The sequence below is a fragment of the Triturus cristatus genome, chromosome 2_2 (genome assembly GCF_964204655.1).
Source record: "Triturus cristatus chromosome 2_2, aTriCri1.1, whole genome shotgun sequence".
NCBI classification, from domain to species: Eukaryota; Metazoa; Chordata; class Amphibia; order Caudata; family Salamandridae; genus Triturus; species Triturus cristatus.
The window spans coordinates 1,251,065,663-1,251,092,844 of NC_140582.1; the positions used below are offsets into that span (position 1 = coordinate 1,251,065,663).

Genomic DNA, 27,182 nt, shown 5'->3' on the forward strand with positions numbered 1-27,182 from the left:
CCCGAATACACGGACCCCCTCCCTTATACAGAGCCTAAACTCAGAGTACACGGGCCATACTTGTATCTTATTCATACTCTGGCCGAGCAGTCATGGCCAGAGTAGGTTTGAGTGGGAGAAGTTCTTGGAGCCACCAAAGCATCTCTGCAAAAGACCCTCATTGGAAGCATATCTACAGTGAGTTTAACCTAGTCCAACAAGCGATCTCGAACAAGAACCACGAAGACAACGTTTTGAGAGCCAAATTTCTTTATTGACTATTCATGACAACTGTAGACAGTTTATAGAAACCAGAAACCATTACCCGTAATGACCAATCACAACATTTCATAAGCTGAAAAATGTTTTTAAATTAAGAAAAAAAGAACTATGAATTTGCAGAAACGTGCACAGATTGTTCCAAGGTATTCCAGGTCTTCAACAGCACACACTTGACACGGTCTGTTGAAATATGTATGTGCAGAGCTAGGCACGACTGCTGGGTAACTGGATTGTGACATATCATATCAAGATACAATTTAGGTGAAGTTGTTCAAGTCTTGTCTGACTGGCCTAGGGATGTCCAACTTACCTGGTACAAGCATGCCCAGAGTTACATGTACTTATAGGAGGGCAGGGGCGCAAAGCCTTTTCAGGTTTCCATCTCAAGAGCGAAAAAAACGTTGGTGGAAGAAGGAATCTGATCACATTTTTAAGGCCAGAACGAGCAAGGGTTACTTATTGTAGTAATTTAGAATGTATTTTCTTTTAGGCCCTTCCACCACATCTCTTCCCACTCATGAGGCTAGATATGGAGGAGTTGTGGTGGGTAGGGTACGGCTACAAGAGTTTTCAACAAAATGGCCTGTCCCCACAAAGAGTACTTCAAGGAACCTTTAACTGAAAGCTGCTAAGCAGCTTTCCTTCTGGAGGACAAATGGAATGCCCAAATGAAGTCATCTAAAGATGCTACCCCAACACAACACGAGAGCTTTCCATATGGTGCCAACACAGGCGAATGCATCTACTCGACACCTCCGACTTGCATGTGTCGCACTGCCCTTCTGAGAGCTCTGGAGCACTACTCCTCAACAGGAACACTACAAGTGCATTGATGGCTTCATATTTCATAAACAGGTTCTCCACACAGGCAGCAGATTGAACCCTTGTCCTTGGCCCGAGGAACCTTTAACCCAAGCCACTCTTCTCAGAAGTCTGCTTTGTGATCTTGCACAAACTTAAGAAGTGTTTCATTGAAATGAAATGCAGTGTAGAACTTTACCATCCCACAATCCTTCGAGACTAGTGGCAAAGATCTGGGTTTCTTGCAGAGATCAGCTAGTTTCTTCACCTGCTCAGAATTATTCTGCATCTAACAGTAATATTGTTGCATACTTGTGACTCACACCCCAGGGGAGTTAGGCAAGTTTTGCCAGATTCGGCTCAAATGCTCAGTGGTACCTTAAGCCATCAGCTTTGCATGTTAAAGTGTTGTGATTTCAGAAGTTTAGGTGGTTAAACCAGAATCGCAGAACATCCGAGACGTCAATTATTTAAATGACTTTTTTTGCGCCATCCCTTTCAAGGGTTTTGCAGCCCAACACCCAAACATAAAACTAAAGAGAGCAATGTGAATGGCTTTTTCAATAGCCCCTCAATGACATTCCTAACATCAGACTTGCATCAAGGGGCAAATATCAAGACACACAATCCACCTTTGTTGAGGAGTCGGATTAGGACGATGAACTGGAAACTGAGAGCAGAGAAGTCGAACCCTTGCCTCTCACGGATGACAAGACTCCACCAATTGGGAGATCCTTTAGTCCAGGTGTCCACTCGTACCATAAGAAAGTCCACTGGAGGTAGATCAAGCCAGAATACATTGCCCTACAATCTCCTGCATTCTCAGAGTAGACAGGATCAACAATTTAAGTAGAAAGCACAGGAGTCCGGCACAGTGGCCCAGACTCAGAGTTTGTGGAATCCAGGAGCTTTTTAATCGCATCAGACAAATAACTATACCTAGGGTACATCATTTATTGGATGTAATACAACACCACCTACTGCAATTTCCTTGGGACTAACATGCAGGTTTTGGTGTTACCATATCATAATCCACATTGTACAGTAAATACTAGAGATGTTTTCCCTGTTAAATTCTCCCACGTGAGCACCTGCCAAAAGCTAACGAAGCCCGAGATATTTAACACACCCAGTATTTCCGAGATGAGAAATACCACCTACTTGTAATTCCAACCCCTGATCAAAGAGGGGTTTATGCAAGGGTTGGTAAACAATGACTCGTTCGCAATCAGGGCCACTGTGTCAACTGTTCCACACCTTGCTTCTGCCAGTCTCTAGTAGAATATTCATTCCACTTAATAAGACGACAAATAGATAGATTGTTTCTAGAAAACACATTCTCTTTAGATCAAGCAAAAGCAGATACAGAGCTACAGCCATGTAAATCCATATGCACATTACCTGCATGAACGGTAAAAAACGCAGTGGGCAGCAACTACCAGTTAGTTACAGAGGGGGGAAAAGGGCAGAAGTGTGAAGGCTGATTGAAGGAGGCTCTATTTCCACCAATAAATGTTGTTTGCATATAGAAAGGTCTGGTACTAGTTAAAAGCTGTGCTGGAGTACTCACTCCAAGGCAAGATCGTTTTCACGAACGTCAACGTCTGATTCCCCACGCGATCTTATGGACTTTAAAGACATCAAGGATGGTAACCACAGAGCTCTGCTCCCTATTATTGCAGCCGGATCAACAAAAGTGCACAATAACAGCCCCACCCAGAAGAGATGAGGGAACACACACTTAAGGGCTAATGTAATGGTCGTTCTTGGGCTGAAAGGAGTAGAAACATGCTTAATAATTCATGAAGGAGGCAAATCATTGGTGAGGACAAGCAATTGGTTCTCTCCCAGTGGACCACATTTGAGCCTCGGATCCTCGAGTAAGGAGCGATGATCTGGAGATAACCCAAGTAACTTCTGGCTGGATTAAGAGTACAAGGATCACTTCAAGGACCGAGGGTACTCAAAGTTTTGAAAGATACAAATTATTATAACGTGCTGCAGCACGACTGCTTGTTTTAGAGGCCAAAGTTGTATTTCCTTATTAGTGTTTTGGGTAGGATTCTCGCAGTGGACAACATGGCCACCTCAGCATTCCTTCTGCCAGCCTAACAGTTATGTAGCGTCCAAGTAAAATACAATTTTGTGATTAAGCAAACACTTCTCAAAGAATCTTCATGTAAAGAAGAGTTTGTTGGGAGAGCCTGGATTCAAACAGGCATGACTGGTGAAGCTAGAGGCTAAGCAAGAGTGGTTGTGTGAAGGGGCTTCAGGTCAAGTTATGAAGTACAGGGGGAGGGGCAGTATGCATCTCTAGGTATAACAGTCAAACATCACAGGAAACTGTCTGGGCACATCTCAGGGCAAGTGCTGGGCCTCCGGAGCATCAATTAGAATGGGTGACATGTCAGCAATTAACACATTTAAATCTTTTTGCTTTGGGTCAGCACTCTTGAAACCCTTATGATACTCTTGGTGGATTTTCAGATGTTTCGTAAGTAGTTTCTTGGCAGAAAACCGTTCATCACATTTAGTACATGCAAACTTAATCTGGTTTGAGTGTATTGTCTGGTGTACCATAAGTCGGGAGTTAGTCACAAATGTTTTGCCGCATTCGGCACATAGAAAGGGTCTTTCTCCGGTGTGGTTTTTCTGATGAAGCACAAGGTGCTGTTTTTCCGAAAAGCCCTTACCACATTCACTGCACGAAAAACGCTTTTCCCCTGTGTGGATTCTCTGGTGTACTACAAGTGTTTTCTTTTCAGCAAAGCTCTTGCCACACTCAGTGCAGGCAAAGGGTCTTTCTCCTGTATGGGTTTTCATGTGACTGAGAAGGGATTTCTTCTCAGTGAACCTCCTTCCACAGTCGAAGCAGGCAAAAGGTCTCTCCCCGGTGTGGATTCTCTGATGCTTTAGAAGATTACTTTTAAGTGTGAAGCTCTTTTCACACTCAGTGCAGGGAAAGGGCCTCTGCCCTGTATGGCTTCGCTGATGGATTAAGAGGGCGTACCGCTTAACAAAGCGCTTCCCACATTCATTACATTCAAAAAGTCCCTCCCCGGTGTGAATTTTCTGGTGATACAGAAGACTTGACTGCATAGTAAAACCCTTGCCACAATCTGCACACTTAAAGGGCCGCTCCCCGGTATGAACCTTTTGGTGGCTTCGAAGACTCAACCGTTGACTGAACCTTTTCCCACACTCCATGCAGGCGAACGGCTTTTCACCAGTGTGAAGTCTTTGGTGATACACAAGATGTCCCTTTTGAGTAAAGCTCTTGCCACACTCTGGGCATGTGAAAGGCTTCTCTCCAGTGTGAATTTTCTGGTGGGTTTGAAGGTTACCCTTAAGTTTGAAGACTTTGTCACACTCGTTGCACGGAAATGATGGCTCTGGCACGTGGGTCCTCTGGTGCTTTAAAAGTTGCGCCTTGAAAGTAAAGCTTTCCCCGCACTCAGTGCATTTCAATTCGACAGGTCCTGTGTGAATTCTCATGTGGCGTTGAAGACTGGTCTTGTAAAAAAAGCTCTTATTGCACTCGGAGCAGGGAAACGTTTCTTCTTCTTGTACACTTGCAGACTTCGTTGGACTTTCTGCAAAATGAAAACAAAAGCGTAAGCGATGAAAAGTGATGCCAAAATACAATTGCCAGAAACAGCACTTGAGTTTCTCCCTCCCTGTGTCACGCAGCGACAAACATCATGCTACACTTGCAAAGGCACCATATCTCATCAAGGAGCGCACAGTCCGTTTTACTCAATACTCATCAGGGTATTGTTCATTAACATGCAATTAAAATATAATTTAAGACCATCCCTTTTCCCTGCGAGACAACACGGTTATGGCTCTTGTGAAAAGTACAAACTGTATTCTTTCCTTGAAGAACACTTTATTTGCCCTACTTTTTAAGGCCGATCTACAACAAGATAACCTGAGGAAATACTGAAGTGCTGCTTTTTATTCAGATCTGTCCTCAGAGGATCTGTGACAAACCACAGCCGACCGCGTGGAGTAAGCATGAAAGACTCAGTAAATGTTTGACTTTCACTCAAATGACAATCCATGTCAATCAGCGCACACAGAAACAATGAAACCCATAAAAGAGTAGATAATCGCTGCATATGACTCCATACACAGGCCCTCTCCGTGTGCAATACGTACACCACCAGTAAGTACAAAAATATCTGCTGTACCTATAGTTATTTTGTAGAAGCATCTAAGTCATTTCTTAAGGCAGAAAAAACCACTCTGTCTAGACCGTGTAGAGACTACATAACACATTGAAATAGGGTATTAATCCATATTTTAATTTTGAACTTAATTGGAAAAGGCTCACTTGATGAATACGCAAAATTTAAACTTTACAACAACACTTCAACAAAACCAAGGACCTATTAGTCCTACAATATATTGGTACCCATGGACAATCTACGAAATAAAATTATTCACACATATTCTGCCATGTGTATCTTTGTGAGAAATCGGTATCATCAAATGTATATTTGTAGAATAAGCATTGCTTATGCACTAATTTTTGTGTATCACTTGATAGGTCCCATGGAACTTATATTTGAATAATCTCTCGCCCTGAAGAAGGTGTTTGCCCCGGGGAAAGGGGGTGTTACACCGAAACGCGCGTCGGCGTATTGAACTGGATTGTTCATCACACGGATTTATTAAGACCTTACAATACCACAAGAATACACTTTCTTGTTATTCCATTCTGTTGACCATATCTGGTCATTTTCTATTGTATTTATCTGTGTATGTCTTACACTTCAGAAGACTCGCCTACCACTTTTGGGCTTGTATTTTGTTCATATTGTATATTGTATTTTGTTCATCTTTTAGCTTTTAGGGTGTATGTGTCAACTGTCACTATTGTATGTATGGTTCTTAGTATGAATGAGTATGTGTGAATAATTTTATTTCGTAGATTGTCCATGGGTACCAATATATTGTAGGACTAATAGGTCCTTGGTTTTGTTGAAGTGTTGTTGTAAAGTTTAAATTTTGCGTATTCATCAAGTGAGCCTTTTCCAATTAAGTTCAAAATTAAAATATGGATTAATACCCTATTTCAATGTGTTATGTAGTCTCTACACGGTCTAGACAGAGTGGTTTTTTCTGCCTTAAGAAATGACTTAGATGCTTCTACAAAATAACTATAGGTACAGCAGATATTTTTGTACTTACTTGTGAATTTTTCCCCTGCTGCTCTACCTTCATTTACCTAGGGGTTCCCCTTTTCTAGTGATACGTACACCACCACCCAGAGTGTTGATGGATATATAACACATCTGCCCTTGACATTTGACCAACCTAATCCATATGTGCAGGGCAGCACTGGTTTTCAGCTGATGGAAAGTGGGTGATGTGTACATAAGAATGACGCGGCTTATGAAATCCTCTAGTGAGGTTGGGTTGCACCTGGGCCTTCGACTGGAGAATCGTGTAAAGAAATGAATCAGGAAATGGAGGAATGTTAATGGTGCATCCCCGGTGGACAGCAGGGAAGTAAGCAGCAGCACTGACAAACGTATGATGGAGGAGGACAGGTCTGACATTCGGTTTATAGCATCCTTGCGGAAAGCACAGGTCCAAGAATACTAGCTGTTGTGAAGGTTGGAGATGCAAGGTCCTCCTGAAAACCACACACACAGACTATGCGCAGTAGAGAGACTGCAAGGCTAAAAAATGACCTTGGTTTCCATTACTGCTCAGAGGCAGACAAGATAAAGTAACTGCTGGTGGGCCACGGAGGATGCTCGTATCTGAAATGCAATGTATATGTTTACATTTGCAGAGACCAACAATAGGTAATTAACTGAGGCGGTTACGAGACTTTAGCTTGCTACCTATAAGTGTGGTCATCAGAATATTAACTCTAGTATAAAAGAGTACAGGTCCTACACGCCTTGATCAAAAACAAATGTCACCGCAAAATAATTCTAAATTGGCGTGGAATTTGAAGAGTACCCACTCAGAGGGGTATCAAGCACAAGTAGCTGCTGCAAGATTTTAAGATGACCGCAAACGGTCTGAATATTAACCTCGACAAATTAAAAGAACAAGTGTGTGTTCGTTGGAGGATATTCACACGCTTCCATCAACTGCTTGCCAGACTTAGTCCTGTGAAGGGATTGTGCATTCTCATCATCCTTAAAAGTGACTTCATGCAAGTTTCCTACAGGGACACCTGGAAGACCCGTTGAGTTAGACTAGAGTCTGTATGTCATTGATGTGCCCCGCCAGTGAAAGGCTTGGAATAATTCCCTTGGTTGACAAGATATGAATTCACGACCAAGAATCCCACTGCAGTAGTGACTCTCAATGTGATCCATAGCAAGGGCACCTCATGCTAATGGGGTGGGGGACGATCTTTGACCTTCTGATGCATGGAATATGGTCCCAACAGAAGTCAATTTATCATATAAACCTCCTGGGACAGAGTCGCTCTGGAGTCATTTCTAGCTGCACTGGACAAGTAAGCGTTAATTCAAATGCACAACATGACAATGCACTAAAGAGAGGACATTCGTGACCTGGCATCGGCAATTGCTCAAAACCCTTCTATAACAGAAAGTATTAAACACACAATCCAACACCGTAAGTAGAGTAACAGTACGTCAAGCATTGACAAAAGTGTCCCTAGTATTTGGTTACTTGAGAAACACAGCGGATGGTTCTTGTTACAACCAACAATCACGTGAAGTTGGAAGATTTTGCATCAAGGGGGGTGGAGACTGCATCAAAGAGATGCATTTTTGTTGCCTGATCATGGGCCTTTCCCGTGCTTGTTTACAGCAATGCAGATATCGAAATTGTGACTAATAAGGTGAAAGAGGTTGGACAAAATAATTTGGGCTGCCAAGGAGTGGGCTCACAAAGCAGAGTCAATGGACAACAGTGCAAGGATCATGTATGGAGGCCTCCTCCACATGGAGCATGATCGAGTTCATCATTTCCTCCATTATGGCACTTTACATTTGTGGATATATTCCTAACATCCTGAGCAGAGTCCTCCTACCCATTCAGATGAAAGCTTTTGCATCTGGTGTCTAAGAAAGACCATCAACACCATGTACCAGAAAGAAATGGTGCCACCCAACCTACAATATTTGGCACAGCCTGTGTTACAGTTTTCTTAAAGCGTTCATACTGAATAGGAGTAATTATTTTCTACTTGTCCCATCCCTTTTTAGGTCTCGCCTACGCAGCGCGCAAGCGCGGATTAGGAGGGGACCTTTAGCAATCGATCACCACTTTTGCCTAAACGCGTGCACGTTTTGCATTCCTTTGTATTGCTACGCGTGCACGTTTGGAGTTTCATTTGCGGGAGCGAGCCGCGCCGCCATCTGTTAGTAATTATCTTCAAAACAGATGGTGCTGCTGCTCGCTCCCGCAAGGGAAACGCTGTGTGTGTCTGGTCCCCATGCACGTCCCCTCCACCCCACCTCCGCAAGAGTGCGTGTTGCTTTAACTTTCACAGCAGCGCTTGTAATTTACCATTTGCTGCCCGCCGTCGCTGTTTTTTTTTCCTTTCACCCTCTCCTCAGATTCTCCGACTGCCTTTCTCTTCCTCATTCTCCTTGCCCGCTCTCCTCTCCATATGTGCTGCAGCTGGTTAACTGCAAGGTCCGCCTCTGACGGACTTATTTATTTAAATTGCCATGCGGGGCAAAACGTAGCGTTTCGCAGCACTATAGCAGTGTGCTTTCATTTTCTGTGCGGTCCGCCTCTAATGCGCATGTTTAGTTATTTAATTACTTTCGCGCAACACCGTTAGGAGTATATGTAAACCAGCCCGTAGCTCTAACACTGCAAGCCGTTGTAACCGCCTCCGTAGTTTAGGAGCCTGATTTGATTGGGGGGGGGGGGGGTATCGGCCCTCGTGTAAGCTTTGTGAGGCAATTTTGGAGTGTGCCCTTCAGCTCCGAACCCCCCCCGCCCCCCCCCCCCCCCTTCGCCGTCGTCTGAGGCAGCCCGGGCTGAGACAGCTTCCCGGGCACACACACAGCCGCACCCCAGTACTTTACAGGTCTTTAAAAGACCATTTGCATGTTAATCAGGCTTAGTTGTTTTTTCACCCCTTCTAAGAGCACCTGCATCGCCAAGATTAAGCCCCCTCCCCCCCCCGATACTGCCCCATAATCAGGCTGGTGATGTGTGTTGCTGTGCATTAGTTGTGTGCGCACGTTGTGCCCTGGTTTGCTGCTCTGTGTTACTCATTGTACCTGCTGCACGTCGCCCGTGCCCCTCCGACTACAAGCGTCAATGCCAGGAAGCTGCGCCTCTCATACGCCAGAAACCTCATAACATCAGTTTGACTCAGCCACAAATACAAATTAATTATAACTGGAGGGCTTTGGGTAGGTGTTTGTAATGTGCGTGTGTGTGCTGCGCAATACACATGCGCCCGCGACACCGAGTCAGGAGGGGCCACGCCAACGAGCCCTCTACTAAGAGCAGCCATCTGCCCACTGTTGTGGCCTCTGACACAACCACACACCCACAAACAGAGAGAGCATCTAACAGCAACACACCCACACATCGACTGGCATAGACACACCACACAACGCACAGGAAAGACAGATTCACCAAGCATGTTACACTACACAAACAAACACTGGAAGGCAGTGACGTGGCACCCACCGACAGATGCTACACACACAGGCCTACAATACATACAACACAAACACATACTCCTAAAAACACACTAATACACAGCTTAACCAAGCAGCTGTCACTACACAAGCACACAAAGGGCACATGGGGACACAGTTACCCAGAGTATTACACCTACACACAGAAGCAACACTCACAGGCCTGCTACTCACTCTAAAACAAACATTGGCATAGCCAATAGGTCTCGCTTTTGTGACCTTATAAGTATTTAGTTATGCAGCACAATATCCTTGTGTGAGAAAGTGCCATCTTTCTTGCATGGTATGCCCCCACTTTTTGCTAAATTGCTGAATGTACTTCGATTGAGTGTACCCTGGGTTCCTGCCAATCAGGTGCCCAGGGCCTATGTTCCTTCCTTAAACCACACAAACTCCAAATTGGCAAACCCTAGCCACATGTCAGCCCCTAGTAAATGGTACCCTAGGTACCCAGGGCCTTGTGACCAGGGAAGGCCTCTAAGGGCTGCAGCACTCATTGTGCCACCCTCAGAGGCCCTGTACCCTTACACACACACACTGCCCTTGCAGGCTGAGTGTCTGGGTGCAGGACAAAACAAAGAGTCGACATGGCACACATCACTGTGTACCATGCCCATCACCTACACTGCCAAGGCATATGTCAGCCACCCCTCTAGCTGGGTGCATTACGCCTATGGTGTGGGCACAGGAGCAGGAGCCCTGTGCCCCTACAGTACCCGGGTCCATTCCTGGGCACTGTAAGTGCAGTGCTGTCACTTAAGAATACATGGTGCTGAGAGCTTGTCAAACACGAGCTCCACAGCACCATATTGGCAACACTGAAGCCTGGGAAGTTTGGTATCAAACTTCTCAGCACATTGAACCCACACTGATGCCAGTGTAGGATTTAATGTACTAAGCACCCCAGAGGGCATCTTAGAAGATGCCCCCTTACAGCTAACTTGCAATCCACGTCTGCTCTGAGGCTGCCCAGGCTGCCACACAGCAGACACGTTGCTGGACCCCTGGGTGGGAGAGCCCCTGCTCTCCCGGGCCTGCAACAATGCACATCCTGGGTGAGGTGAGAAATCTCCTCCCCCAGGATGAGCAAAGGGAAGCTTCAAAGGCATGCCGCCAGTTGGAGTTTCCCCAGGCCACTGCAACCCCCCACTCTGGCGGGAAGCTTGGCCGGAAACCCCATACAAGGACAGGGGATGTGCCAGCCTGCCCACCCCACCCCTCAGGTGGGGGAGGCGAGGTGAAGCACATCTCCGGGCTCTCGCCATCTTGGAGATGGGAGGCCCTACCCTATCAGGATTAGGCTACTGCCCCCCTCCCACAGGAGAGAGGCAGGATAGGGGGTGTACCCACCCCAGGACAAGGACCCATTGGTCCCTGGCCTTCACCTACCTGTAACGCCCCTAAATCTAGTATTTAGGGGCCCCCTGAACCTTCCTTCCTCAGATTCCAGATAGAAAAACGACAAGAAGAGCAAGAAGAACAAAGACCTGCCCTGCAGCTGCTAAAAAGAGAAGAAGACACCAACTGCTTTGGCCCCAGCCCTACCGGCCTGTCGACTCTCGAACCTGCACCAGCGCGGCATCCCACGTGGCCAGCAACCTCACCAACCCCGGAGGACCTGGCTACCCTTTAGCTCTAAGCCCCTGGGACTCCCACGAGTAGAGGCTCTACTCAAGAAACCTACTTGCTATCCCTGGCACCAGCCCGGGACCGCGGACCCAACACACTCTGCACCAGCCAAGCCTGGCCAGTGCCGGAGTGGACAAAGACCCAGAGGACGACCCCACGGTGACTGTGACCCAGAGTCCGGCACCCAAGGACCCCCCTCGACATCCCGGAAGAAGCCTGCAGCCTCAGAACCAAGTGCCACCCCAGCCGCGATCAACCAGAGGGTAAGATTCCCGACGTCAAAAGGCACCCCTGCACCCGGCGCCCTGCGACCCCCTGTGCCCAATCCCGGGGTACCCACCTAACCTACAACTACCCAACTTACCTCTCGAAGTGGTGGTGGCACCTGAAACATCCTCGTCCCCGAGCCTGCAGCCTCTTTCCAAACCGGAACATTCCCATTGATTTCCATTGAGCGCCCTAAGGCTCAAAAGCACCCTGCACCCAGCCGCCCGAGTGGCCCTGGCAGTGCCCTCTCTACTCTAACCTACTTCCCCACTTGCCCTGAGTAAGTGACCAGGAGCCCAGCTCCCACAGCCGCGTGGCTTGCCAGACAGCAGCCACCAACCAAGGCCCCCCTATCCCTCATAGGATAACATTGGGCCCAACTCTCTCTGCACCCGGCCGTCCTGAAACCGCTGAGGGTGAATCAACTGTACTTACCCGACACTGGGGGACCCCTGAGTCCATGCCCGGAATTTCAACACTACCAGTCGAGTACTTACCCTTAAACCGCTAACTTCATTTTCCTCATAGGGTAACATTGACTGGCTTTTTCTTCAAAAATCTTCTAAGTGTGAACTTTTCAAAACTGCAAAAATTCACCAAAAATCAGCCAAGTGACAAAAACGAATTTACTCACCTGCTCCTAGGTGAGCTCCCAGTGCTGGATCTTGGTGCCCAGCCCTGACTCTGAAAAATGTTCACAACTATACTTACTTCTAACTCATTTTTCTCCCATAGGAAACCATTGTCTGCTTTTCTGTGAAATTTCTTCTAAGTGTCTACTTTTGCAAATTTGAAATATTCTTTTAAAATCGTACCATTTCTGCAAACGAAATTACTTACCTGCTTTTGATAAGGACCCCAGTCCTGGGCCTAGGCACCCAGTCCTGGATTACTAAAGTAACGATTAAGTACCCTACCTGCAATTTGAATTTCTTGCCATAGAGATCCATTGAATGTTTTCTGTGAAATATTTTCTAAGTGCTAACTTTTGAAATAGCTAAATATTATTTAAAAATCATTACAGTTATTAAGTCGACTTTCATCACTTGATTCTGAATACTGACCCCAGGCTGGTTCTAGGATCCAGACCTGGAATTCCAAAAGTAATCTGAAAAGTAATTTATTACAAATAACCTAAATTTACCATTGAGCTCAATGCATTGTTATGTTTAGGAAATAGGATTGTTTATTGCAACCAACTGTGACTGTTTACACAAATGTATTGCTTGAAACAAAAGTATTTATATTCAACCTCTCATTCTGAGAAAGTATATTTTTACCCCCTTTGTGGTTCTAAAAATAAAACAAGCATATATTTTATATATACAAATCATTGGCCTAGAGTTCAGTTATTGAGTGTGTGAAACCATTTGCTGACTGAGTGTGTACAATAAATGCTTTACACTGTCCTCTGGTACTGCCTTACTGCTCGACCAAGCTACCACTTTTGAGAGTAAGGTCATACCTAACTTTGACCTCTATCAGCCTCTGGGGGACTGTGGACTCTGTACACCCTGTACCTATTAGGGAACAGTATATACAGAGCCACTTTCTCACATTGGTGGATCAGCGGTGGGATACAAACTTGCATTTGTTGGACTACTTGGTTACCATCTGATCACACGACAGAACTCTTAAAAATTGCCTTTAGAATTCTGATTGGTTTTTCCAAAATTACTAAAAGTCTTGCTAGGGCCTTGCTTAAGTCCCATTAGAATTTTAGAAAAATAAAAGTCACTATAGTCAGGGTAGAGGGTTAGAACTGTCAGGTTAGAATGTCTCAAACAAACCCAGCTATTAGTGATAATAATAACATGGACCTGGTGGAGGAGCTCGACCTCACACCTTACTTACACTTGTCTTTCAAGGAATTGAGGTCCTTATGTAAACTCAAAAATTTACAAATGGGTCAGCATCCAACCAAACAAGGGCTCCAGGAGCTCCTGGCTGAGTATGCTAAAGACCACCCATCTGAACATGGTGATGGCCAGTCAGATGGGGAAAGGGAATCAGGGGAGGAGGACAGCAACCTCCCCATACTATTCCCTAGGGAGGAGATGGCACCCATACCCTCCAACTCAAGACATAGCATCTGGGCACCTAGAGACCACACAGGTGGCTCTGGTCCCAGAGACAACACTGGGGGACCCCCCAGTGAAGAGGACAGCCTTGTGAGGCTGGCCAAAAGAATAGATCTAGAGTCCAGGCTCCTGGCTCTAGAAAAGGAAAGGAGAGAGATGGGTTTAGCACCCATCAATGGTGGCAGCAATAATAAAAACAAGGATAGGGAGGAAACTTCTGACCTTAAAATCCCCAAAGGGATTGTCCCTAAATTTGAGGAAGGTGATGATATCACCAAATGGTTCACAGCCTTTGAGAGGGCTTGTGATATCAGGAAAGTAAAGAAACCTCTCTGGGGGGCACTCCTGTGGGAACTGTTCTCTGGTAACTGCAGGGACAGGCTTCTGACTCTCTCTGGGCCAGAAGCAGGATCCTATGACCTCATGAAGAAAGCTCTGATTGAGGGATTTGGATTCACCACTGAGGAGTATAGAATTAGATTCAGGGGGGCTCACAAAACCCAGACCCAGTCCTGGATTGATTTTGTAGATTTCTCAGTGAAGACACTGGATGGTTGGTTAGCTGGACATGGTGTGCAGGATTTTACTGGATTGTACAATTTATTCATGAAGGAACATATTTTGAGTAACTGCACAAATGAAAAGTTGCATCAGCATTTGGTAGACCTAGGTCTAATTTCTCCCCAAGAATTGGGAAAGAAGGCAGACCACTGGGTCAAGACTAGGGTGACCAAGACAACCACTGGGGGTGACCAAAAGAAGGTGGTCACAAAACCTCCCCAGGGGAAAGGTGGTGAGAATCCCCAAGATAAAAAGTCTGAGTCTTCCAAAGGGCCCCAAAAACCTGTTCAGGTGGGTGGGACCCAAACTACTCCCTATGTGCCCCAACCATATAGGGGGAAGAACTTTGATCCCTTAAAGGCCTGGTGTAATACCTGTAAGAAGCAGGGACACCTAACTGTATCTTGCCCCCAAAACAAAGCCCCTAAGGCACCCAGTACAGCCACTCCTGGGGCAGCAAGTATACAAATGGGATCAGAGGTGTACCCTGAGCAAATCTGGGAACACACTGAAGCAAGTTTAGTCTCCTTGGGAGAAGTGGAGTTTGCCACTGTGGCTGTGTGGCCCCCCAACTTAAAGAAATACTTACAGTACCCCTGGGTAAATGGAACTAGGGTAGAAGCTCTGAGGGATACAGGTGCCAGTGTCACTATGGTGAAAGACACACTGGTTTCCCCTGAGCAATACTTGATTGGGAAGTCTTACCCAGTCACCAACGCTGACAGTGTCACCACTAGTCATCCCATGGCCATGGTAACATTAGGCTGGGGGGGGGGTTACTGGCCTGAAACAGGTAGTGGTCTCTCCAAAGTTGCCAGCTGCATGCCTGCTTGGAAATGATCTGGAAACCTCAGCCTGGGCTGAAGTTGAGTTAAAGGCCCATGCAGCCATGCTGGGCATCCCTGAATTGGTGTGTGTGCAAACCAGAGCACAGAGCAAGAGGAAGGGTGAAAAAGTAGGTTTGGAGCCTGGAATAATGGCCCAACCAACCAAGAGGAAGGGCAAGGAGACTGGGGGACCAGCTTCTGTACAGCCAAACACTCAGAACCCCTCTCCCCCTGGAGAGGATGTAGATACCCCTGAGGGAACTGAGTCCATGGAGCTTGACCCTTACCAGGTTGAACTCTTGGGCCCAGGGGGACCCTCTAGGGAAGAGCTGTGCCAGGGCCAGCGAGACTGTCCCACTCTTGAAAGCCTGAGACAACAAGCTGCTTCAGAAGCCAGGGGAGATGTCAGTGGTACCCACAGAGCTTATTGGGAAGAGGGATTACTGTATGCTGAGGCAAGAGACCCCACTCCTGGAGCCACCAGGAGGGTGGTAGTGCCACAGAAGTACAGGGAGTTCCTCCTAACTTTGGCTCATGACATCCCCCTAGCTGGACATCTGGGGCAATCCAAAACTTGGGAAAGGTTAGTGAGTCACTTTTACTGGCCCCAGATGCACCAAAAGGTGAAGGAGTTTGTCAGCTCCTGTGTTACCTGTCAGGCCAGTGGCAAGACAGGTGGCCACCCAAAGGCCCCCCTCATTCCACTACCAGTGGTGGGGGTCCCCTTTGAAAGAGTAGGTGTGGACATTGTGGGTCCACTTGAACCTCCCACAGCCTCAGGGAACAAATTCATTCTAGTAGTAGTGGATCATGCTACTAGGTACCCTGAAGCAATTCCACTTAGGACTACTACAGCTCCTGCAGTAGCCAAGGCCCTCCTGGGTGTCTTCACCAGGGTGGGTTTTCCTAAGGAGGTGGTTTCAGACAGAGGTTCCAACTTCATGTCTGCTTACCTAACACACATGTGGAAAGAGTGTGGAGTGCAGTACAAGTTTACTACACCCTACCACCCACAAACCAATGGCCTTGTTGAGAGGTTCAACAAGACATTGAAAGGTATGATCATGGGACTCCCTGAGAAACTCAAAAGGAGGTGGGATGTCCTGTTACCATGCTTGCTTTTCGCTTACAGGGAAGTGCCACAGAAGGGAGTAGGTTTCTCACCCTTTGAACTTCTGTTTGGTCATCCTGTAAGGGGACCACTATGTCTTGTAAAAGAGGGCTGGGAGAGGCCTCTTCAGGAACCCAAACAAGACATAGTGGACTATGTGCTTGGCCTAAGGTCCAGAATGGCTGAGTATATGGAAAAGGCATCCAAGAACCTTGAGGCCAGCCAGGAGCTCCAGAAGCACTGGTATGACCAAAAAGCTGCACTGGTTGAGTTTCAACCAGGGCAACAGGTGTGGGTTTTGGAGCCAGTGGCACCAAGGGCTCTCCAAGACAAATGGAGTGGCCCTTACCCTATCCTAGAGAGAAAGAGTGAGGTCACCTATCTAGTTGACCTGGGCACTAGCAGGACACCCAAAAGGGTCATCCATGTGAACCGCCTTAAACTCTACAATGATAGGGCTGACATCACCATGCTGATGGTGACTGATGAAGAACAGGAAGCAGAGAGCGAGCCACTCCCTGACCTCCTATCCTACAGCCCAAAAGATGGGTCAGTAGATGGTGTGATTTTCTCAGACACCCTCTCTGCCCAACAGCAGACTGACTGCAAGCAAGTCTTGCAACAATATGCTAGCCTCTTTTCCCTGACCCCTGGTCTGACAAGCTGGTGTACCCATGATGTGGACACTGGTGACAGTGCACCTGTCAAGAACAAAATCTATCGACAGTCAGATCAAGTCAAGGAAAGCATCAAAGCTGAGGTCAGCAAGATGCTGGAGTTAGGGGTCATTGAGCCTTCAGAGAGCCCCTGGGCTAGCCCAGTGGTTCTGGTCCCCAAACCTCATCAACAGGGTGAAAAGAGAGAGATGAGGTTCTGTGTGGACTATAGAGGGCTCAACTCTGTCACCAAGACAGATGCTCACCCTATCCCAAGAGCAGATGAACTGATAGACAAATTGGGGGCTGCCAAATTTCTCAGTACCTTTGACTTAACTGCAGGGTACTGGCAGATTGGCATGGCCCCAGGAGCAAAAGAAAAAACAGCAGTCTCCACCCCTGATGGGCATTATCAGTTTACTGTGATGCCCTTTGGGTTAAAGAATGCCCCTGCCACCTTCCAGAGGTTGGTGAACCATGTCCTGGCTGGGTTGGAGTCCTTTAGTGCAGCTTATCTTGATGATATTGCTGTCTTTAGCTCCACCTGGCAGGATCACCTGATCCACCTTGGGAAGGTTTTAGAGGCTCTGCAGAGTGCAGGTCTCACTATCAAGGCATCCAAATGCCAGATAGGGCAGGGCACTGTGGTGTACTTGGGCCACCTTGTAGGTGGAGGCCAGGTACAGCCCTTACAACCCAAAATCCAGGCCATCATGGACTGGATAGCTCCAACAACCCAGACCCAAGTCAGGGCATTCCTTGGCTTGACTGGGTACTACAGGAGGTTTGTGAAGGGGTATGGGTCCATTGTGACCCCCCTCACAGAACTCACCTCCAAGAAAATGCCCAAGAAAGTTAACTGGACAGTTAGTTGTCAAAAGGCTTTTGACACCCTAAAAGAAGCAATGTGCTCAGCACCAATTCTCAAAGCTCCAGATTATGCCAAGCAGTTCATAGTGCAGACTGATGCCTCTGAGCTAGGGATAGGAACGGTCCTATCCCAGACCAATGATGAAGGCCAAGACCAACCTGTTGCTTTTATAAGCAGAAGACTACTCCCTAGAGAGCAGCGTTGGAGTGCCATTGAGAGGGAGGCCTTTGCTGTGGTTTGGTCCCTGAAGAAGCTGAGGCCATACTTGTTTGGCACTCACTTCCTAGTTCAAACTGACCACAGACCTCTCAGATGGCTAATGCAGATGAAAGGGGAAAATCCAAAACTACTGAGGTGGTCCATCTCCCTACAGGGAATGGACTTTGAAGTGGAACACAGACCAGGGACTGCCCATGCCAATGCAGATGGACTTTCCAGGTTCTTCCACTTAGACAATGAAGACTCCATAGGACAAGGTTAGTCTCATCACCTTTCGTTTGGGGGGGGGTTGTGTGAGAAAGTGCCATCTTTCTTGCATGGTATGCCCCCACTTTTTGCTAAATTGCTGAATGTACTTCGATTGAGTGTACCCTGGGTTCCTGCCAATCAGGTGCCCAGGGCCTATGTTCCTTCCTTAAACCACACAAACTCCAAATTGGCAAACCCTAGCCACATGTCAGCCCCTAGTAAATGGTACCCTAGGTACCCAGGGCCTTGTGACCAGGGAAGGCCTCTAAGGGCTGCAGCACTCATTGTGCCACCCTCAGAGGCCCTGTACCCTTACACACACACACTGCCCTTGCAGGCTGAGTGTCTGGGTGCAGGACAAAACAAAGAGTCGACATGGCACACATCACTGTGTACCATGCCCATCACCTACACTGCCAAGGCATATGTCAGCCACCCCTCTAGCTGGGTGCATTACGCCTATGGTGTGGGCACAGGAGCAGGAGCCCTGTGCCCCTACAGTACCCGGGTCCATTCCTGGGCACTGTAAGTGCAGTGCTGTCACTTAAGAATACATGGTGCTGAGAGCTTGTCAAACACGAGCTCCACAGCACCATATTGGCAACACTGAAGCCTGGGAAGTTTGGTATCAAACTTCTCAGCACATTGAACCCACACTGATGCCAGTGTAGGATTTAATGTACTAAGCACCCCAGAGGGCATCTTAGAAGATGCCCCCTTACAGCTAACTTGCAATCCACGTCTGCTCTGAGGCTGCCCAGGCTGCCACACAGCAGACACGTTGCTGGACCCCTGGGTGGGAGAGCCCCTGCTCTCCCGGGCCTGCAACAATGCACATCCTGGGTGAGGTGAGAAATCTCCTCCCCCAGGATGAGCAAAGGGAAGCTTCAAAGGCATGCCGCCAGTTGGAGTTTCCCCAGGCCACTGCAACCCCCCACTCTGGCGGGAAGCTTGGCCGGAAACCCCATACAAGGACAGGGGATGTGCCAGCCTGCCCACCCCACCCCTCAGGTGGGGGAGGCGAGGTGAAGCACATCTCCGGGCTCTCGCCATCTTGGAGATGGGAGGCCCTACCCTATCAGGATTAGGCTACTGCCCCCCTCCCACAGGAGAGAGGCAGGATAGGGGGTGTACCCACCCCAGGACAAGGACCCATTGGTCCCTGGCCTTCACCTACCTGTAACGCCCCTAAATCTAGTATTTAGGGGCCCCCTGAACCTTCCTTCCTCAGATTCCAGATAGAAAAACGACAAGAAGAGCAAGAAGAACAAAGACCTGCCCTGCAGCTGCTAAAAAGAGAAGAAGACACCAACTGCTTTGGCCCCAGCCCTACCGGCCTGTCGACTCTCGAACCTGCACCAGCGCGGCATCCCACGTGGTCAGCAACCTCACCAACCCCGGAGGACCTGGCTACCCTTTAGCTCTAAGCCCCTGGGACTCCCACGAGTAGAGGCTCTACTCAAGAAACCTACTTGCTATCCCTGGCACCAGCCCGGGACCGCGGACCCAACACACTCTGCACCAGCCAAGCCTGGCCAGTGCCGGAGTGGACAAAGACCCAGAGGACGACCCCACGGCGACTGTGACCCAGAGTCCGGCACCCAAGGACCCCCCTCGACATCCCGGAAGAAGCCTGCAGCCTCAGAACCAAGTGCCACCCCAGCCGCGATCAACCAGAGGGTAAGATTCCCGACGTCAAAAGGCACCCCTGCACCCGGCGCCCTGCGACCCCCTGTGCCCAATCCCGGGGTACCCACCTAACCTACAACTACCCAACTTACCTCTCGAAGTGGTGGTGGCACCTGAAACATCCTCGTCCCCGAGCCTGCAGCCTCTTTCCAAACCGGAACATTCCCATTGATTTCCATTGAGCGCCCTAAGGCTCAAAAGCACCCTGCACCCAGCCGCCCGAGTGGCCCTGGCAGTGCCCTCTCTACTCTAACCTACTTCCCCACTTGCCCTGAGTAAGTGACCAGGAGCCCAGCTCCCACAGCCGCGTGGCTTGCCAGACAGCAGCCACCAACCAAGGCCCCCCTATCCCTCATAGGATAACATTGGGCCCAACTCTCTCTGCACCCGGCCGTCCTGAAACCGCTGAGGGTGAATCAACTGTACTTACCTGACACTGGGGGACCCCTGAGTCCATGCCCGGAATTTCAACACTACCAGTCGAGTACTTACCCTTAAACCGCTAACTTCATTTTCCTCATAGGGTAACATTGACTGGCTTTTTCTTCAAAAATCTTCTAAGTGTGAACTTTTCAAAACTGCAAAAATTCACCAAAAATCAGCCAAGTGACAAAAACGAATTTACTCACCTGCTCCTAGGTGAGCTCCCAGTGCTGGATCTTGGTGCCCAGCCCTGACTCTGAAAAATGTTCACAACTATACTTACTTCTAACTTATTTTTCTCCCATAGGAAACCATTGTCTGCTTTTCTGTGAAATTTCTTCTAAGTGTCTACTTTTGCAAATTTGAAATATTCTTTTAAAATCGTACCATTTCTGCAAACGAAATTACTTACCTGCTTTTGATAAGGACCCCAGTCCTGGGCCTAGGCACCCAGTCCTGGATTACTAAAGTAACGATTAAGTACCCTACCTGCAATTTGAATTTCTTGCCATAGAGATCCATTGAATGTTTTCTGTGAAATATTTTCTAAGTGCTAACTTTTGAAATAGCTAAATATTATTTAAAAATCATTACAGTTATTAAGTCGACTTTCATCACTTGATTCTGAATACTGACCCCAGGCTGGTTCTAGGATCCAGACCTGGAATTCCAAAAGTAATCTGAAAAGTAATTTATTACAAATAACCTAAATTTACCATTGAGCTCAATGCATTGTTATGTTTAGGAAATAGGATTGTTTATTGCAACCAACTGTGACTGTTTACACAAATTTATTGCTTGAAACAAAAGTATTTATATTCAACCTCTCATTCTGAGAAAGTATATTTTTACCCCCTTTGTGGTTCTAAAAATAAAACAAGCATATATTTTATATATACAAATCATTGGCCTAGAGTTCAGTTATTGAGTGTGTGAAACCATTTGCTGACTGAGTGTGTACAATAAATGCTTTACACTGTCCTCTGGTACTGCCTTACTGCTCGACCAAGCTACCACTTTTGAGAGTAAGGTCATACCTAACTTTGACCTCTATCAGCCTCTGGGGGACTGTGGACTCTGTACACCCTGTACCTATTAGGGAACAGTATATACAGAGCCACTTTCTCACACCTTGGTGCAACTTCATCAACCGTTGCATGGCTAAACACTTATAAGGTCCCAAAGGCAAGACCTTTTGGCTATGCCAATGCTTGTTTTAAGTGGCATGGAATTACTTGGTGAGTCCTTGCGAGGATTTTTATAGAGGCTGAAAGCATTCTTCTCTTTAGGAGCTTTACATCAGCTTGTAAAAATGTAAGCGCCTCTGTCCTTCGAACATATTCAAGATACACATTTGAGGCATCTTCCATGGTCGGCATGTTTCCTAGTGCAAATCATGCCGCGTGCAGCGTTAATGAGTAACAATCCCAGGTCTCAAAAAAGCCATAAACAATATTCCAAAGAATAAGGTTTTGAAACCATGCTAAGGATTTTCTTCTAAAATGATATTGGTTACCTGGCCTATCACATTATATTGCTTACTACCTTTTGTCCTAACACCATCTATCTGCCATTAGTGAGAACATAACCTACCAAAATTACAGACAAGATTGAAGCAATTTAGAAAATCCAAATAATTGTGAATTATGGTCCTGCTCGTACAGCGTTGGCAACATTGAAACATCCAATAGAGCGCTGGATGCCCATTGTACATTAAAACTTTTCCATAGTGCCAAAGAGTTCAAGAGAGGAAGATTCCGAAACCTCTTTGATTGTAAAATAAATAACTGCTACCTTCCGTACAGAAGTCTCTGTTGTTTTAACTCCAGAAAAGATTTCCCAGGGTAAGGAGGAATTATTCAGAATAGGTTTTAGAATTTGTGGGTTATGAACAAACTCTGCACTATTTCAGGACTCAGCTCTCTCAATGCTTAAGGTGCCTGCAGAACAGTACATCACATACAGAGCATTCTAATGGGTCTCCCCTTTGTTTTATCTACTTCTCAGGGTACAAAGATGAACAATTACTCAAGTCCAAAAACACACCACTTGAACGTGAACTTGGGTCTTTAACCCAGAAAAATAATAACAGAACAAAGGGGCACAGGAACATTGGTGTATGGTATAGAAGGTAGAGGAGCCTGCTGGTCAAAGTACAGGAGTTCTTTCCAAGTCATGACCAAATCTAGGCACATCATCTTAAATTAGCTGCTGGTGTCTTTATTCCCAAATTATTCTCTTCCTTCCCTCTGACTTTTGTGTTAGTTGTTTTTTTCTGCTTTCTCTGGTTCCCTAGTGCTAACATGCCTTCAGTGATGAAACACTCTACAAATACTATATACATTTTTATGCTGCACCAAGGGATGTATATTCTCAGAAGAGAAAGTTTAATCTGCTCAAACGCAAAAGGAAGACCAATGGGATGTGGAGTGGGCCCCGCATAATTTAATTCAGACATGATGAGCAGGAGTAGGTTTTGTGCCTTTTAGCTACAAACATATTTAGAGCACCAGCACGCCCCTTGTGTCCAGCCTCTTAATACTGTTTTGAGCAATGTGTGGACTACCAGTCTTGTAGGGTGCCATTATTTGGGACAAAAAGAAGTCACTGTGCTGCCAGAGAGGGACTCTAATCATTCCTCACTACTGTGCAGTGGAGCAGTATGCAGATTCATGTTGTGGCATGCCCAGCAGGGCTTCAGAATTCTTCGGTTAGGGCCTTACAAGGTTGCGGGTGCACTGGTCATTAGCTCCACTCCAAGATACCACCCTTCAATGTTTTACAGATTTTTTTTCTCCAAATCCAAAATATTACTTGTTCAGTGTCCAGCAATTTCATGTTTCTTCTGGAAAATTCCCCTCTCACTGGATTAATATTTTTACCTATTTTTCTGTGCTGTTTCTACTACTACAGTGGGTGTTAGTTCCACGATTGGTTGCTAACAGTAAACACAAATCTTTACAGCAGAAAGCATGACAGACTAGCAGGAGAGGTGTGAAGTACACCGGCATCTCAGGAAGGGGACGGTTACACACAGGCTGCGTCCTGACACGATTTGTGAAGTTGTGGTAAGGGATAAAAAAGCCTAGTCGAAGTATTTTAAACCATAAATGACAAGCACGCTGAATTGGGGAGGAGCTGCGATATTAGAGGACAGACTCTGCAAGATTCCCGATCAGTACTGAAACAAGAGAGTCCTATTGAGGTGCAAACAGACCAGTGCTCAAGGGTGACTTGATAAGCAGCTCAGTGGGATACATGTAGCAATGAAGCTTCTCAGCACAGATTGAGAATGGGTCAATGGACATGGAATAGAGTCCATGGTGCCTTTAGCTTCAAAGATGTTGAAATGGAGGGCAAATGTACTATGGACAGCAGAGGTCCTTGTGTAACAGTGAGGGAGAAAGACAGAAAACGTACAGTGAGACAAAAGAGAACAAGAAGTGAGAAGGAGAGGGTGGCTTGAGAGAGTGCCTGGTTTCATTATTATTAATTAACAGCTTGCAGGGAGTCGCCGAGGGATAATGGTTTAGGAGTGGTGGGGTTTTGGTTGAAGGTGAGGCTATATAGCAAAGCGATTTGCACCCACCATCTCCAGACAACCTGCAGAATTTTTTTAATTTTAGTAATTTCTCTCCTCTTCTGAATACCTGTTCTGCAGGTCCTAGGGTGTACATAAATCAAATTTTGGAAGCCATCCTCACAAGATGGTGACAGGGATTTGTTTTGCAAGCGCATTACAATGCATTGAAGCAGCTAGGGCTCTCAATGCAATGGTCTTGGTAAACAGCCATGCAGAACAAAAACTAAGAAGGAAATTGGTTGAGTCTTACTGTCATTGTGAGAAAATTGGGTTTGGTTGCAGTGCAAACCCCCACACTTTCTGCCTGGCTATTGACACAACTTTGACTGTAGAGTACTGAATGCCTCTTGTCCAAGGTCCCAATACCAGTGTTCCTTCCTTAAAACCGATCCATGAGCACTTCTGCCCCCTGTAAGTCGCTAGTAAGTAGTACCCTGGGTACCTAGGGCCTGGAGGCTGAAGAGGGTCCCCTGGGACCCCACTCACAAGGACCATGCCACTGCCCCTGCAACTGGATGTTCCTGTGAGGTGAAAAAATTATAAAAAATAACGAGGTCGACATGGCACACTGCCTGTGGGCCATGCCAGCTAGCAGTGCCTAAGATATAGGTAAGTCACCCCTCTAGCAGGCCTTACCAGCCCTGAAGCAGGGTGCGCTGTATACAAGTTGTGGTCACATCAGCATGAGCAGGATTACCCCTACAGCATTGGGGTCTATTCCTTAATATTGTAAGCGCCAGGGAAGCCACATGGGCTGGGAACTTGACAACTGGAATACCACAGAATCCTGATGGCTTCACAGAACGAAGGAGTGTTTGTTACCTGTAGAAAAGTGCCCCTTTTATCATGGTTACCCCCAAACTCCAACCTTCTGGTCAGGGAAACTGCTCTCCCCTTGCACAGCTCTGTCGTTGAGGCACTGTCCCGAGCGCCTTTCTGGTTCCCAGGTAGGCGTTCAAGGCCCTCCTCCACCCGCAGGCTTCTGCCTGTGCCTCATCCCTGGTGGTCCCGTGCTCTTCTGCTTGTACGCTCTGTTCAGCCATTTCTGTCTTTCTGTTCATCCGGTCTTTTTCTGTTTTCGTTTTTTCCATTTCTGCCTTTTTTGCCCATTTCTCTGTTGCTTCTTTTTTTCGTTGCCTTTCATTGCCTTTTGCCTTCTTTCCGCTGCTGCTTCCCCCGGGGCCCCTACCTCCACCCCTCACCACCCCACCGTGTTACCTCTACCGCCTCCCAGATGCTCTCCCTCCTCCCGACCCCTACTTAATGGCAGCTGCTGCACGACAGGACGAGCAAGACGTAACGTGCTGGTCAGGGAAACTGCTCTCCCCTCGCGTAGCTCCTTCGTTGAGGCACTGCCCCCCCCCCCCCCTCCCCTTTTTGGTTCCCAGGTAGGTGTTCGAGGCCCTCATCCACCCACGGGCGCCTGCCTGCACCTCATCCCTGGGGGTCCAGTGGAAAAGCCTGCTCTTCTACTGGTCCGGACTGTTCAGCCTTGTCTGTTATTTTCTGTTCATCTGGTCTTTTTCTGTTTTTTTCCATCTCTGCCCTCTGTTTTTTTCATTGCCTTTTCCCTTCACCCCGCCGCTGCTGCCCCTGCGGCCCTTCCCCCCTCAGCATGTTCTTGTTACTGCCTCCCAGCTGCTCTCCCTCCCCGACCCCTACACAATGGCGGCCACTGCGCGACAGGGGGAGCAAGACCTCTGAACTCCTGGTCAGGGAAAGGCAAGTCAGTAGTCGCCCGTCCGCGACTAGTGCCTGTGACCCTGGTCCTCCGACTCAAGCACTCTCCACGCACTTAAACCTGGACACAACAACTGCGAGCTCTCGACCCAGAGCAAATCCCAAAGCCCGTTCTCCTGCAGACACGGTCACTGCACCTTCACCCTCTTCCGGACCCAGACAGCCATCGCCAACCCACCGACGCGAGGCCACCCAAACCCCGTGCTGCATCCTCCTCAACGTACGCTTCCTGCACAGACACACAGTAGAAGTTTGGGACCTCCTCAACACCCTCTAGCCTGATGTCACCTTCCTCACAGAGACCTGGACCAATGCCAGCTCGGCTCCCGACATAGCAACCTCCATCCCCAACAGGTACAAAATCTTGAGGAAAGACCGCCCCAGAAGAGACATTGCCATCGTCCACAAAACCTTCCTCCGACAGACAACCTCCATCTCTAATGATGCCTCGCCCCCATGGGAACCCATCGATTTCCAGATCCAGCCCAACCCCAGAACGACACTCCGCAGAACACTCACCTACAGTGCCCCCCCCCCCCCCCCCCCCGGACCCTGCTCCCCATTCAACACCATCGCAGACTACATTGCGCACCGCGCCCTAGCCTTCACGGACTGCTCGGAAACCTGAATTTCCACCTAGACAACCTCAGCGACCGCAACTCCACCGCCCTTCTAGAGAACCTCCCCAACATTGGACTGAAGCAACTCATCCCTACCCACACGTTGGGACACACCCTCGACCCCATATTCGCCGGAGAAAACATTCGCTTCAGTCAAACCAGAGAACCTCTCTGGACGGGCCACCACTGCGTCCACTTCTTGAAACCCACCAAACACAAGCATAGGCCATGCCTCCCACATAGAAACTGGAGCAAGATCACGGAAGAACACCTCACCTCTGCCCTCAGCCGCACTATTCCCCCACCATGACAGACGCCAACACTGCAGCCAACGACCTCCACCAATGGATCACCAAATGCGCCAACATGCTCGCCCCCCACCAGAACCCCGACAGACAACACAAAAGCCACCTGATTCACCATGGACCTCCGAGAATCCAAACGCTCGTGCGGACGACCGGAGAAAGCATGGAGAAACAGTTAAACCCCGGAAGCACGCACCGCCTACAAGACCGCCACCATGGCACACCACCAACTCATCAGATCTACGAAGAGAAACTCCATTCAGGACAGAATCCTCTCCAAACCCCACAACTCCAAGGAACTCTTCAGCAACATACAAGAATTGACCAGACGCCACTGCGAAAGCACTGATGTCTCTCCATCCCAGGAGCTCTGCAACAAACTCGGCTCATTCTTCCACCACAAGATCAGGAAGCTCTAAGACACGGGTACTCATAGTACGGCCCGGCAAGCCTTCCTTGGCGGCCCGCGGACCTTGCAGACATCGTGCCTGTGTTTGTTTTTTAAAAGCGTAGTGAAGCCATTTTGAGTATAGGGGCTGGGAGTCTATCATTACAAACTCCACAGCTCCATAAATGCGCCACAGAGGGAATCTTAGAAATGCCCCTTGTAAAAAGACCAGAAC

General features: G+C 47.7%; 1 protein-coding gene across 2 annotated transcripts in view; it reads right to left on the bottom strand.

Moving 5' to 3' along the window:
* Positions 1-231: 231 nt before the first annotated feature.
* Positions 232-27,182, bottom strand: part of LOC146863521 (uncharacterized) — a 120,162-nt gene continuing 93,211 nt past the window's right edge. For both annotated transcript variants that reach the window (XM_085642964.1, XM_085642963.1), the window contains one exon: positions 232-4,655. In XM_085642964.1, coding sequence (XP_085499090.1) covers positions 3,421-4,655 — 1,235 coding nt within the window. In that variant the 3' untranslated portion in view covers positions 232-3,420. The remainder of the gene's footprint in view (positions 4,656-27,182) is intronic.